At 42.1% G+C, this 15,421-nt stretch overlaps 1 protein-coding gene across 4 annotated transcripts in view; it reads left to right on the top strand.

Moving 5' to 3' along the window:
• The window catches only part of fry (FRY microtubule binding protein), a 214,357-nt gene that overhangs the window by 81,321 nt on the left and 117,615 nt on the right, over nucleotides 1-15,421 (top strand). The window contains exon 1 of one of the 4 annotated variants that reach the window (XM_031897243.1): nucleotides 2,113-2,702. The exons of 2 other annotated variants lie outside the window; for them this stretch is intronic. In XM_031897243.1, coding sequence (XP_031753103.1) covers nucleotides 2,630-2,702 — 73 coding nt within the window. In that variant the 5' untranslated portion in view covers nucleotides 2,113-2,629. Of the gene's footprint in view, nucleotides 1-2,112; nucleotides 2,703-15,421 lie in introns of those variants that run through there. One more of the 4 variants, XM_031897244.1, reaches the window with a different exon arrangement.

The raw sequence follows: 15,421 nt of genomic DNA, 5'->3' as shown, positions 1-15,421 counted from the left end.
GCATCAGTATATGATCTGTGCATGTGTGTGAGGGAGTCTCTCGGGTGTCATAACCTCTTAGGAAGGAGGAACGGCTCAGTGGTCAGATCACTGGGCTCTAACTTGGGAAAGCCTTGGTTTAATTCCCATTTTACTTACTGTGTTAACTTTTTGTGGACTTGGACAAGTCAAGTGGCTTATGATTTGACATAGGGAAATTTTAGCCTGGCGCAGTCAACCATAGTAACCAATAAGAAGTTACAATAATGGAAAAAACAGCTGGTTGGTTAATATGGATTGCTAAACTCAAGCTGCTACTACATAAACCCCAAACATACCTTAGGCTAATGCCAGATGAGGCGTAGGGCGGATATTTTCGGCAAGTGGAAAAGCGCTTGCTGAAAATTCCTCCCTATGCCTCCTACATGTGCCTGCACCTGAATGAATGAGATACGCTCGGGTGCAGGCACATGTAGCCGATATATACATAAAAACGCGAGACTTTGCATTATCTCGTGTTTTCATGCGTATATTGGCTACATGTGCCTGCACCCGAGCGTATCTCATTCATTCAGGTGCAGGCACTTGTAGGAGGCATAGGAAGGAATTTTCAGCAAGCGCTTTTCCACTTGCCAAAAATATCCGCCCTACGCCTTGTCTGGCCATACACGTCAAGATCCACTCGCTTGGTGAGGTTGCCAATCGAGTGGATCTTCTCCCGATATTTCCACCTACGGGTGGGCAATATTAGGCTAATATATGGGGTGGTAACTTCTGCATATAATTATTGTAGACAAATGAAGAAAATAACTATCCAGGATGGAGTGAAGTATCGTGAAACCCATTTAGTGTCACGGTGGTGGGCTGTGTTCTGTGTGCTATAGATCTGAAGGTTTAAAGGCAAAGGAATAGTCACTGATAAAATTTCTCTAATGCCTTGAAGTAAACATAAATGACACAAGTATTGTTATGTGCCAGGAGTTTACCATTGGTCAGTCACCTGATCCCTGTTTTCTTGTCATCAGTGTATTCTGGCATTAGGCAAGGAGGATCAGCTTGCAGCCTTCATGCCAGCATCCTGATATAGGCCACAAGTGCAAAAATGTCTATTAGTCTTTATCTAGCTATATATTAGGGTTGTCTTTGATAGGCTAATATGATTACTTACCATCTCTTTCTACTATCCCACGGGCCCTTTAGAGAGGATATTATCCCTACTACTACTATGGGCACCATCCTTCCCTACTATACCTGCTATCCCACAGCCACAGTTCCTTCCCAGAGGCTATTATCCCCCCACTGCTACTATAGGCACCATCTCTCCCTACTATACCTGCTATCCCACAGCCCCAGTCCCTTCCCAGAGGCTATTATCCCCCCACTGCTACTATAGGCACCATCTCTCCCTACTATACCTGCTATCCCACAGCCCCAGTCCCTTCCCAGAGGCTATTATCCCCCCACTGCTACTATAGGCACCATCTCTCCCTATTATACCTGCTATCCCACAGCCACAGTCCCTTCCCAGAGGCTATTATCCCACTGCTACTATAGGCACCATCTCTCCCTACTATACCTGCTATCCCACAGCCCCAGTCCCTTCCCAGAGGCTATTATCCCCCCACTGCTACTATAGGCACCATCTCTCCATACTATGCCTGCTATCCCACAGCCCCAGTCCCTTCCCAGAGGCTATTATCCCACTGCTACTATAGGCACCATCTCTCCCTACTATACCTACTATCCCACAGCCACAGTCCCTTCCCAGAGGCTATTATCCCACTGCTACTATAGGCACCATCTCTCCCTACTATACCTGCTATCCCACAGCCACAGTCCCTTCCCAGAGGCTATTATCCCCACTGCTACTATAGGCACCATCTCTCCCTACTATACCTGCTATCCCACAGTCACAGAATAATAATAGGCTTTATGAGAGGCTGCTGAGCAATACCCTGCCAATGTTACAAGAGGGGAGTAGGTGTAATGGGGAGTAGATGGGTTGGAGCTGGGCACAAACAAGTGCAAGTGCTGAATGAGTGCGGACAATGCGGGGTGTCTCCCTCAGTAGTTGGCTAATGGGTTGGGAGAGCCAAGAGCTGCTTCCCTCCCTGCCTGATGGTTTATTTATCGGTGCGTCAGTGCGGACGCAGCCGCTCAATACCGCAGAGTGATGCAGTGAGTCGGACTGGGGGATAGAGACAGGAGCTGAGGTGCCGCTGTGGGTTCCCCACACTCAGGGTGCTGGGAATATTGTTGTGGAGGAGGCGCTATGCAATGCAGCCTGTCTGCCTCCCAGCCCCCAGTGGAATAGGACTGAGCAGCAGCCACAGAAAGCTCCGAGCCGCTCGCACAAACCATTCTGAGCAGGAACAGCCTGCACTCACCCCGTCCCTTCCCATACAAAGGGGTGTCCTCACACATACGCCGAGCTCTTTATTCCCCTCCGTGCCCGGCAATGGTACAGGCTGCCCCATTGAGACTCTGCAGTGAGGGAGAAGCAATTTCCCAGGCAGAAGGAGGAGCGGAGGACAAGCATCTCATGCCTTTTTAATGAAGTGTCTACCTACCAGGAAGGGGAGAAGCCGATCTGCAGACTTCATTTCCTCCGCCGAGCAGCCAGTCTGTGAGGCTACCTGCAGCCGCTAGCATGGCCAGCCAGCAGGACTCGGGCTTCTTTGAAATCAGCATCAAATATTTACTGAAATCCTGGAGCAATAATAGTGAGTATGAGGGCATCCTCAATTCCTGTCTTTTATGGCAAATTTCAGCCATGGATTTTTTTTTTCTTCCCAGTTGAGCACCTGACTCATTCTGCAGTGTCAGGCACTGGGGTTATTTACTAACATACAGGCAAAAGTGATCAGAAAGCAGGATGCCATAGCAACCAGTCCAGCCACTAACCTGCATTATTTTACCTTGATCTGGACAGGTGAAAGGGGATTGCTGATTGGTCACCACGATTTATTGTACTTTTTTTCCCTGACTTGGGAAATGTACCTCTATTATTTAGTGTATTTTGCTATAAATTCATTACTTAAATCATTCATTTCACACATCTGTCCTTATGCTCAAATAAAAATAGTGTTTATGCACTTACAAAAGCAGTGTGCCATTCAGTATTGTGTAAAGGACGGAACATGGATTGTGTAGGGCTGCATTGTTATTGCATATAACTAGTCCATGATACCATGGCACTGAGCTTGCCCACTGGCACACAGGCTTTCCCCATACATTGTTTCTACCCAGGTATGTTCTGTATTACAATTATTTATGTGTTAGATGGTTACACTGTTATTTTTAGTGATTCTGGATTGGCTCACCCACTGGGCACTTTCAGTATCTTGTAAAGAGGGGGGAACCTTGCTTGTAATAATCACACCTTGCTTGTGATAATAATAATAATAAAGCATAAATCAGTGATTTTCAACTTGTGGCCCCCTGTGTAGTGACATGCCAGCTACTGGGTTTTTGGAAGGTGCTGGTACTTGGGGCACCCCTGGGTTACATTATTTGCTCAGAGCTGACTAAGAAAGCAGGGATGGGCTATTGGAAGAAAACAAACAAGCCTGATGAGCAGCATGTTCCGCACATAGGCAGCCTATATGCATTACACAAACAACGTAAATCAGGTTAAGTACATTGTCCAGAGCTGTGCTGGCCAAAGAGTTCTGACCCAGCAACTGAATGTGATGACTGAGCAGCTAATTCTACTTCTGCACTTGATTAGAAATGTTCTGAATATATTGAACACAAACTGAGTAATGATGATGTAAGCCATAGGTGTACACTGTATACTGTATATACTGTATGTGTGTGAGACAGCTCTGGGGCCCTGCCTGTGGGCTGAAACAGAGAAGGTACAAGTGAGGGTCATTCAGGGCATGACATTGCTATGAGCAGGTGTGAAGCAGTGCACTTTTTTTCATATGTTTACCCTGGCAAATATTGTTTTATTGATGAAGGAGACATAATTCAAACTAGACTATTTTTATAGCATGTGAATATACAACTGGCATCCCTCCAACTGATTTTAGACTACTGCTCCTGGTATGCCTTGCTAGCTGGAACAACAGCTGAGCTTTAGGGATGTAGGTTGGCGATAACAGTAATAACAGTCTGGAAGCAATGTACATCAAATGAAGTGGGTTGTAAGTTAATAGTTTGCTATAACTACATTATTTCCAACACAATTTCAATTTGTATTGTCAAATTTAGAATCCCTTTATGCAGTACATCAATGAATACATTGGATATTGGATCACTTTCATCACTTATTTGTACACAGATCTTTAAAACACAAAACATGTTTTAGAAACTCTGGATTTAGGACTTTCTCTGTTGGTGACATAGGGCAGAAGAGACAATGGGAGGGTCTCATTTTTTATTTTAAGTAGCCCTTAGCACTACCTGGCAGGCTTCTGCTAGGATTTGCACATCATCAACAACTAATGGGCTATAGGTTGGGAAAAAAATATAAATATAAATATTATTTTGGTATCTCCCACTGCTACTGTAGATACTGTATCTCCCTACTATACCTGCTATCCCACAGCCACAGTCCCTTCCCAGAGGCTATTATCCCCCCACTGCTTCTATAGGCGCCATCTCTCCCTACTATACCTGCTATCCCACAGCCACAGTCCCGTCCCAGAGGCTATTATCCCCCCACTGCTACTATAGGCACCATCTCTCCCTACTATACCTGCTATCCCACAGCCCCAGTCCCTTCCCAGAGGCTGTTATCCCCCCCACTGCTACTATAGGCACCATCTCTCCCTACTATACCTGCTATCCCACAGCCCCAGTCCCATCCCAGAGGCTATTATCCCCCCACTGCTACTATAGGCACCATCTCTCCCTAATATACCTGCTATCCCACAGCCACAGTCCTTTCCCAGAGGCTATTATTCCCCCACTGCTTCTATAGGCACCATCTCTCCCTACTATACCTGCTATCCCACAGCCACAGTCCCTTCCCAGAGGCTATTATCCCCCCCACTTCTACTATAGGCACCATCTCTCCCTACTATACCTGCTATCCCACAGCCACAGTCCCTTCCTAGAGGCTATTATCCCCCCACTGCTACTATAGGCACCATCTCTCCCTACTATACCTGCTATCCCACAGCCACAGTCCCTTCCCAGGCCAGGGGCTATTATCCTCACTGCTACTAAAGACATTGCAGCACTACCTGCATGCATATACCTAAGGGTGCTTATTATGTGCTTTATATAAAACTGCTGTTCTGTGGCACCAAACTATATTTAAGTCTATGCAGTAAGCCTTGGTTGGATAACTCCCCCCAGAAAGACAATTTGGTCTGGATTGCATTATTCATTATTTAATGTTTAGTCTGTTAAAATCTAGCAAACAACTAACTGTGCTTCCTTTTCCCAGGACCCATACAGCAACCCACGAACCCGCACTCTTGTTCCACTTTATAAAAAAAATATACTATTTTGAGATAAGGAAATGCCTTGTAACTTTCTCCCATGTATCTACTGCCCAGATTTCAGACAGGGCTTGTGTTCTGTATTGGGAATGTTTTACTTGTAATTATATTTAATAAAATTCTCTGTTAGTCAGCAACGTATATGTAAGGGGAAAAGAATGTAGAACTGCTATATAATAAAGTTTCACTTTTGACTTGCGAAGTTAAAATTTAAAGACACAGGCCCATCTGTGCTATTCAGTAGCCTCATCCATTAATGCAAAAAATAAAGGCAAAGATAAATAATAAAGGCAACTTTTTTAACCTTATTATCCTTTATTCCCAGAGCAACCTTGTCTCCAGTCGTATACACACAATGCAAACATAATTACATCAAGATCCGTGTCTGAAAAATACCTTTCAGTGCCAGCACTTGAAGGCCTTATATATAGTGGTTTTTTTTGTAGTCCTTTTACTTTTTATTGTAGTATTTTTTTATTCTGTTTGGAAGGGTTAGAATAAAAACTCTAACCCTTTAACTTTACATGGTCCAGTCTATCATTCAACTCACTTCCTTGCTGCTAAGGTTAATAAGACCATAGCAACCATATAGCTACTAAACCACCAAACTGGAGCGCTGCCGAGCATAAAGGCAAATTACTGAAAAATCCTAAAAAATAAAGAACTAAGACCAATTGCAAATAGTTCTAGAATATCAATATAGCAAATATCGATATCAATGAAAGTAAGACACCCCTTTACGCAATCTACTAACACCACTGCTGCACAGCAGTACTACTCCAAATAATTTCCTCAAGTTCTTGGATATACCATAAATACAAACTATGCTGGCCCAGTTGGCTTATCCCAGAGCAACGTTTTGGTCCATGTGTCAAATGCATTGTTGTACGTGGAAATGTGGTGGCTCATTTTCCTTTTCATGTACATGCCCAGCCATAAAGGTTCCTTTCTCAGGTTCAACAGGTGTAACCCAGATGTTGTTCTCTTACAAATAGATGGGCCAAGAGAAGAACAATACGGCATGCTGCCCATTAATAGCATGTAGAACCTTACAACTCTTTCATTTTGTTTATTTCCCACATCTATTAAACGATGCTCATACAGCGGCGCACTCTTCCACCTCCTTTACTGCAACTAACAAATCAAAATATTACTAGGAATAGTAGCCAATTATAGGTTATCCATGTTCTACATATACAGTAAAATTAATAACAGATTTAGCAATTAATGCTTTGGTTCTTTACATTGTTCTTTACAACAGTCAGAACCAGTGGTGCAGAGAATATTAACAACCAGATAGATACTTTTTTTAATGGGGTAGTTCACCTTTAAATTTACTGATTTGTTGAGAAATTCCACCAAAACTCCACTAGTCCCACCCATCTGTTCCACTTCCTACTAGCTGAATTCTCTGGATGTGCAGGGGAACCAATTAGCAGCTAGGCTGACCTGATAGGGAACTGAAGCCTGTCTTTGCTTGTGTGAGTGCAGTGATTGGCTCACCCCTCCTGCTATGCTTCTGCAGGAAGCGTTAGGACATGCCCACCATTCATTTGAATCACGGACAGAGAATTGATAGGATCTATAGGGAGCTCCAGTAAAGGGGCCATTTTTACAGACTGGATTAATTTGTAGCCCAAAGTGAAACCAGCACCACATATAATTCATAATTGGCTACAAAATTAGGGTTTCTTCCATTTATCCAATATGTCTCCTTTAACTGAGTTTAAGGGATAGTGCTTTTGGTCTTCATTTTTTTATTATTTCCGTTTTTAAAAATTGAGCTTTTTGTTCAGCACCTCTTCAGTTTCACAATTTCAGCAGCTATCTGGTTGCTAAGGTCAAGTTTAACCTAACAGCTAGGCAGTTTGAAAGAGAGACAGGAATATGAATAGAGGAGGGCCTAAATAGAAAGATGAATAATAAAAAGCAACATAGACAATAAAATTGTATCCTCACAGAGTAATAGTTTTATATACTCAGTGACCCCCCCATTTTAAAGCTAATAAAACGTCAGAAGTAAGCAAATAATTAAAAAAATATAACAAATAAAGATCAGGCACCCTTTTAAAATCTTCACCCCCGACTTTATGTAGGCATTTTACATATGGGGCTGTCAGCAAATCTACTTCATGGCTAACTAGAGTGTAAGAATTACTTACTTGTTCTCTTACATTCATTTGTTTTGTGTATAAAGTGCAATTTGCATAAAAACAGTAGGCAAATGTCATGTTGTGTGTTGGTTGCCCTTTGTGTGTAAGGTATTGGTAGCTATACCTAGGGCAAGTATACAGCAAAACCTTGTATAGTGACAGTAACACAGTTGCACCCTTTTCCTTCTTTTTAACATTTCATTAGAAAATATGTGCCATTATGGGAGAAAACAGGGAAGTCATTCATTCGGCATGATGTATTTTCCACTGCCTCCCCCATGAGACATTGGGGCTGTTAACAAACCTGCTGCAGGGTTCTTCTTGATTCATGATTGTCGTCTATTAATGCTGAATTACATGTGTGTCAAAGGACTGAACTTTTACTGGCGTAAAACTTTTTTTTTCCTGTTTTCATCTTCTTTCTATGTATTCAAAACCAAGTGTGTCGAAACAGCAGATACACACAACCCCACTCAATAGGTATAGAGTAATTTTTAATCAGAATACAATTGAGCCCTGTACTTCCTTGTCAGTGTATATTTGCTGTTCCATAGTAGTCCCTCCTAGCTCGATCTGTGCATTGGACTAGGGCCAGAGTTAGGAAAGAGGCAGCCATGCCAAAGCACAAAGTCTGGGACCTCCTAGATCAACACAGCTGGACAACTGCAAGTTGGCCAGACCTAGTCTACAGTGTTAAGTTGTGATAATGTAATAAAAGGTTGTACTAGGACTAGTAAAGCATATCATTGTTATAAAGCATATACAGGTATAGGACCTGTTATCCAGAATGCTCGGGACCAAGGGTGTTCCGGATAAGAGGTCTTTCTGTAATTTGTATCTCCATACCTTAAGTCTACTAAAAAAATCAATAAAACATTAATTAAACTTAATAGGGTTGTTTTGCATCCAATAAGGATTAATTATATCTTAGTTGGGATCAATTACAAGGTACTGTTTTATTAGTACAGAGAAAAAGGAAATCAGTTTTTGATTAAAATGGAGTCTGTGGGAGACAAGCTTTCCGTAATTCGGGTTTCTGGATAAGGGATCCCATACCTGTACTGTATAACTGCACATAGGATTGCCACCTTTTGCTGCTGGTAATACCAACCTACATAGGGGCGGGGCAATGAAGGGACAGGACTGTGAAGTTAAGGGGGCGGAGTCATGATGTCACCTGCTGAGGCAGGGACAGGTCCATGTAGGGACAAGGCTGTGAAGTAAAGGGGTGGAGTCAGGATGTCACTAACCAAATTTCATGAGTAGGGCTAGTGCCTGTGAGAGCTGGGAGGGGAGTGTGTGGTAGAGTGGAGGTGTACGTTGGGCTAGGGTACTGGCCTTCAGCATTGGCTGATATTTTGCCAGCAAGGCTGATGAGTTACCAGCCAGGTAGCTGCACAATAGAAGGGTGTACACATCCAACATAATGACCACTACAGGAGGTAAAGACTGCCCTGCTCATTAGAGCTTACAATCTAAAAGTACACTGACAAGACAGATACTTCAAACAAGATGTTTTATGCTGGTTAGATGTAGCTTAATAAAACTGGTGCAAACATTGCCACTTTTATCATATTATCCTAAATGCCCTTTAGGCAGGGCCACTGTGAGGGAACCGGACCACAGTCCTGGCATCAGCTTTAAAAGAAACACTGCCACCATTATACTAAAGTGCAGTATGTATGAGGGTTGTGTGCAAGGAATAATGTGCAATTGTACAGCTATTGTGCCCCACAGCTGGTAAGTACCCGCCTTGTGTTGACTGTTCAGTGATGTCATGGTGGTTCTATTGTGCTAGTAAGTTCTGCATCTGGGCCTGGAAACTCATTATTGTTTGAGTCTGATAATAGAGTTACAGAGATCAACGACCTGCTGCCAATGCTCACGTGTATCCTGATCTTTATGTTTCCCTCTCAGGATCTATTGACATATTTCTGTGTCATCTTTTGCATGCCTCTAATTAGTGTTGGGCAGATTTATTATTATTATTATTATTTATTTCCTGGTATTTATATAGGGTAGACACACTGCAGCATTTTACAGAGAATATATACGTCATTCGCCCCAGTCCCTGCCACAGTGGAGCTTACACCATTCATATTTACACAGAAGTGTCAGTTTTATCAGGAGTCAGTTAACCTGTCTATATGTTTCTTAGGAGTGTGGAAAGAATCCAGAATACATGGATGATATTCTAGACACCTATTGTTGGCAACCTCCAGTCCATTAGATAGCAGTTGGTCCATCTAAACGGAAACTTACATCTTACGCATTTCATGTTCACAGACACTTACAGTGTCTGTGAACATAAAACGCGTAAGGTGCTTATGGTACTCCAATAAAGCTATTTTTAATAAAGCTGTTTTTAATGAAGAATCCTGCCTGAAGATTTGCTCACTGAGTGCCTGCCCTTAAAAAAACAGTGGTATCTGCTCCCCTAGCTGAAGGTTAAGGGAGGTGCAACTAAACCTTTCTTCCTTTGTGGTGAGTTGTTGGACATATCCTACAGTTTTGCAGGAAACTTTCAATTTGCAGTGATGCAGAGGAGTCACAGCTACTTTTTATTTTCACTCATCAACTCCTACGGGTTTATTTGAGGGAATCACAGGAAAAAATTTGCCTGGATGAAGGGCTAAATTGTACAATATCCGACAGATCAGGGGCCAATGAGTTAGGATTATGTATGGCCACCTTTAATGACCACATAAAAGTGCAATACAGTCTCCTTTTGCTGAAGCAGGGGCAAATAAGCCAAGGAAAGATGGTGATATTTTTAATGACTCTTGCTAGTCACTGGGGAAACTTTGTTTCCAGGTACTGTAGGCTGGGCTTGCAACATAACCACACACTGGGCAACTAAGCCCTCTGTCCTTCCCTCACATTAAAGATAGGAAGGAGTCACAACTATTTCATGACAGTGTATTCAAAGGGTAGGATATTCCCTATTCAAAACAGTTTCATTGAATAGGGTTTTTTCAAAAACTGTGCAAATAGAAAAACTGAAGCCACTCCATGTTTGGTCCTTGTGATGCAGATTTGTTTGCCCCATTTTGCTCAAGTAATTACAACCACCATAGATTTTTTATTGTTATTAAAATATTAGGCAAACAATATACTCAGTGCAAGCCCCTATTCATTGAACTTGTGTTGAAAATTGGGTATACTGCTTTTTAAAGGACAAGTAAAGTGAAATCTGTAATATCTATTGGTTATGTAGAGCAGCCCCCCTTGACCCCAGTGGCTAAGTTGATGTTCATAGTGCAAGCATCCATTAAGTGTGTACCATCTTTGCAAGCCAGGTTCAGCAAAGGCCCGGATCATGCATGTGTGTTAGGGGCAATACATGTGCATTAGCACCTTCTTGCAGTGCTCAATCATGATGCATATTTGAGCTATCCAGGCCTTTGCTGAACCTGGCTTGCACAAGATGGTGGTACAGGGAATTTCAAGCTACAGGGAAGCTTAAGGGGCCAAGTACTCTCTCCGTTTGATTGGCTCACTGGTCAAATAGTTGAAGAGAGGACAAAAAGGGCCACGTGTTATGGCTGTTTTCTTATTTGTTCAGAGCACACAAACAATCAGAACAGCAGGAAATGAAGAAGAGCTATGGAATTTTCAAACTGTATTACTAATCTTCAGGGTTATACATACCATAAAATATAAAATGCACATTTAGAACTAATCTTCCTTGTTGAAAGTTAAGTACTGTTTTCACGCACATTTAAAAGCTTTCCTCCACATGTAATTAAAGGCACTAAGTTTGCCCAGGTGCCATGAGCTATAGCATCCAATAAGATGTTTGCTTTTAAACAGATGACCAGTAAATGCTTCCTGTTGATTGGTTGCTACAAATAATTCGACCAGTAACAAACTTTGAACCTTTTGTTACATTTCTCTATTGAGGTTTTGCCTCAACCGGTGCAAGAATCTATTTCTATAGTGCAATCACCTGGTAACAGCCAGTGGAAGGCTTCTCAGCAGTATGTGATCTCTGATATTAAATGGAAAATATTTTGCATTTATTAGTGTTAACCTTTCATTTGTGTACATTTATAGACACTAATGTATAACATATTGTGACTGCGCATTGCATTCCGTAACTGTGAGGTGGAATTGTGAGTATCCGTGATGCCATTCTCTATAGCCAACTGCTGTTTTGTTTATAGAGAATGCCTTGGCTGGGACAAGCAATATGACAACTCCAACTTATAAATATATGCATATAAACACATTACTATGCTGTATATATAGCTGGTGATACACACAGCATATAAATTCAAATATTTTCCTTTTAATTCCTGGCAACCACAATAATAAACCATACTCTTTGAACAGGTAGTACCAGAACTATACACAGGTTGGAGTATGATTGTATATACCAGGGATTTCCAACATGCGGCCCTCCAGCTGTTGTTAAATTGCAGTTTCCAGAATCCACCACTGCTCAAGGGATGCATTCTTGTTAGACACAATGGCCAAACTTTGGGCAACATATAGCAGTTATTGGAGAATGAGACTTTATGAAAAGATATTAACACATCCTAGTAAATGTGCCCCAGTAATGAAAAAAATATTTTCTATTGTGCTAAATTTATTACTAGTATGGGGCTGAAAATTATCACAGATGTTCTGTAAAGGGAGAATAGACTCATATAGATGTAAAATAGCTGGCAAAAAAACATAGGTGTCTTTCAATGCATTCTCATATTCATATGTCATCCCATTGTCTCTGCTGCCCTTATCAGCACTGGGCACCTGATTTTTTAAAGCAAATCTATAATGGTAATGATTTGTTGGTTTGCCTCTTGGGAGCATATTAAGCACGTTTTCTATCTGTCTTAAACAAATGGATGCTGATGGCAAAGCAAACAGGAGGCTACCTAGTTCAAATAAAGGCAAACTGATAAGAACAACATTTCCTTGTACATAAAGCAGGTTCACTTGCCCCTGCCTTGAGCTAGCTACAACGCAAAAACTGTCATAACCAAAGGACAACTGAAAAATACATGTTTTTTTCTTCTGGGTTGGTATCCCTGGGTCTTTCCAAAGGCAGGGTCACTGCTCTGAGCAATGTTAACCACCAAATGTGTTGTCTTAGGTTGTGGAAGCCAGGTGTGGCCTGTCTACTGGGTAAGTCCTAGGGAACTCCGTAGTTATGTCCCAGAAGGCCTTGCTTGATTCGTCGCTCTTGGATAAGTTGCTGGCTATTGGGCTCTAAGTCAGGACTTAGGTTAAATAAGGTTCTTAAGGAGATGTCCACTAGTTAGTGTGGTCCACGGGTATCTAGGGTAGGAGATGAAAATTTTAAACATGTCCAGTGTCTTTAAGCAAGGCTAAATGGGGAAGAATGATAATTATAAATGTATTATTAGTGAATAAAATAATAATTACAATGGTTTAAATTGGTAATGATTACTTTATTCATGCAGTTTATTGGTAATTCATGAAAAATGTGTGGCGCTTGTCAACCTTTTGCACATAACTTATGTATTTATGCTTGGATACTAAAGGCCTATATCTAATTTAGGGTCATAAAGTTGTAGTTTTGCAGTCTGCCTGCATTTGTCAGTTAAAAAGGGAGCTTGAGGTTTGTAGCTGAGCAAGCTGGGAATTGTAGCCGAAAGCCACACATTAGCCCCATTGAATGCTGGGCAGTCTGGCTGCAGATATTTGCCAGAAGGAATAACTTGCTGGTTGCAGGAGCCAAGGCAAATAACCTTCACACATGACTTGTTGCTGCTGTAAATATTCATCTGATAACCTGTAATTTCCAGTAATAATACCTGGGAGTGCCTGGCATGTAATTGCACACTGAATGATGAGCACTGGCTGCTGTGTAAAGACCAGAGCAGATGTGCACTCACCTTTGATGTACCTGCACTGCTCTGAGCAGTAGAAGCTGTGGAGATGGTTTGTGTAGGTAGGTATCATGTTGTGGGCTACTTACTAGCAATACCAACTACCAGCTGGCTCCTTCACTACAGCTTTGGCTGGCACAAGATTGCTGAAATTGTAATTTATTAGTACTGGTTCAGCATTATGCAGAGCATACAGTATATGGACCCATTGTAGATGTTAATGCGATATTGCTAGTTTGACCAGCAGTATGCATAATAAGCCAAATAAGCCAGCACACCTTTATTAAAAGCATGTCTCTTAAAGGAATTTCCATTAAAGGTGTGTCCTTCTTCCTCATGGCTAGGGCAATTTATAGTTTAGTACTTCAAATAGAATAGAATTGCTCCTGTTTGAACCTCTTTCACTGGACAAGCCCCTATACCAGTGATCCCCAACCAGCAGCTCGTGGGCAACATGTTGCTTCCCAACCCCTTGGATGTTGCTCTCAATGCCCCCAAATAGGGCTGGGCGATATACCGTTTAATACCGAATACCGGTGTTTTTTTTTAAAACTATATTCATTTTTCAGATACCGCAATACCGGGGTGTCAAGGTACTCACCCGTGCGGACCGGTCTCGCGCGCCTCCTTGCGCGCATCCCATTGTCCGCGGGACGTTGCGCACGCGCGTCCAGGTGCGCGTGCGTCAAAGCGCACGTACATGTCAAAGCGTGCACGTCCGCGACGCGCTGACGGCGCCGGTTCTGCGCATGCGTGGGGGGGTATTTAAAGCTATCAAACGCCTCCTCCTGTGCTATGTTGTCTGCGGCCTTGCCTGGGAAACTAAGCCTGCCTGATTTACCTTACGACTTTCTGTTGCCGATCCTTCGCTTGCCTGACTCTGATTTTCAATACTGCAGTAATTATTCTCTAATTTATTAGGAAATGGGGTTAACACCTAATCATGCATGGAAAAAAAAAATACCGTCAAATACTGTGACACCGATATAATTTTGAAAAATACCGTGATATAAATTTTTGGTCATACCGCCCAGCTCTACCCCCAAACCAGGTAGTTATTTTTGAATTCCTGACTTGGGGGCAAGTTTTGGTTGAATAAAAACAAGATTTACTACCAAATAAAACCCCCTGTAAGCTGATAGTGTGCATAGAGGCTCCCTAATAGCCAATCACAGCCCTTATTTGGCACCTCCATGAACTTTTATGGTGCTTGTGTTGCTCTCCAAGTCTTTTTATATTGGACTGTGGCTCACAAGTAAGAAAGGTTGGGGATCCCTGCCCTATACCAAAGTGGTACCATCCACAATGACAACTTCCCTAGTACGGCTGATACTGATCTATTATCTGAGGAGAACCCTGTAAGAACTGTGTTGGGCCATTTTCTATAGGGTTAGCTACTGGTTCCTTTGTGTTAGCAAAATTTTGTAATAAAAATTATATCTTTCTAATTATTGTGCATTGCTTTATACTTTATTGGGGTTTTATCCCTGAGCTCATCTATCTCTTACAGGGGTGCAGGGAATTGTAGTTATGGTTGTAGAACCATTTATTGGTCTTTTGTATAAAGATCTAAATTCCTAGATTTGCACTAAGACTCTGGTGGTCATGAATACATGGGTAGCCCCCTACCACCCCTAGTTATATGCCCACAAGTGTTCCCCTGCAAGAAGAGTTTTGGCTCCTGTAGTATCATCCCAAGCAGTTCATTTAATAGTTCCCCAATGTCTTTGTCAGTTTCTCATGGGAAGGGGGTTATATGGTGTAAACACATACATCTAAATAAGGATATTTTATTTATGCAATGGTTGTTATAAAATGCAGCCTGAAGAAGGGACTGGGGCTTCCTGAATCTCAGCCTGTAGCCAAAGTAGGGCTTCCATTAATCATTTTGCTTTTGTGCTTCATAGCTTTCATATCTGCTGGCTACAAGCCACTAAGCAGACTCTGTTTGTACAGGGAAGTAGAATATCACAGC

The sequence above is a fragment of the Xenopus tropicalis genome, chromosome 2, assembly GCF_000004195.4.
Source record: "Xenopus tropicalis strain Nigerian chromosome 2, UCB_Xtro_10.0, whole genome shotgun sequence".
Lineage (NCBI taxonomy): Eukaryota > Metazoa > Chordata > Amphibia > Anura > Pipidae > Xenopus > Xenopus tropicalis.
This window is presented reverse-complemented; position numbering and strand designations above follow the sequence as displayed.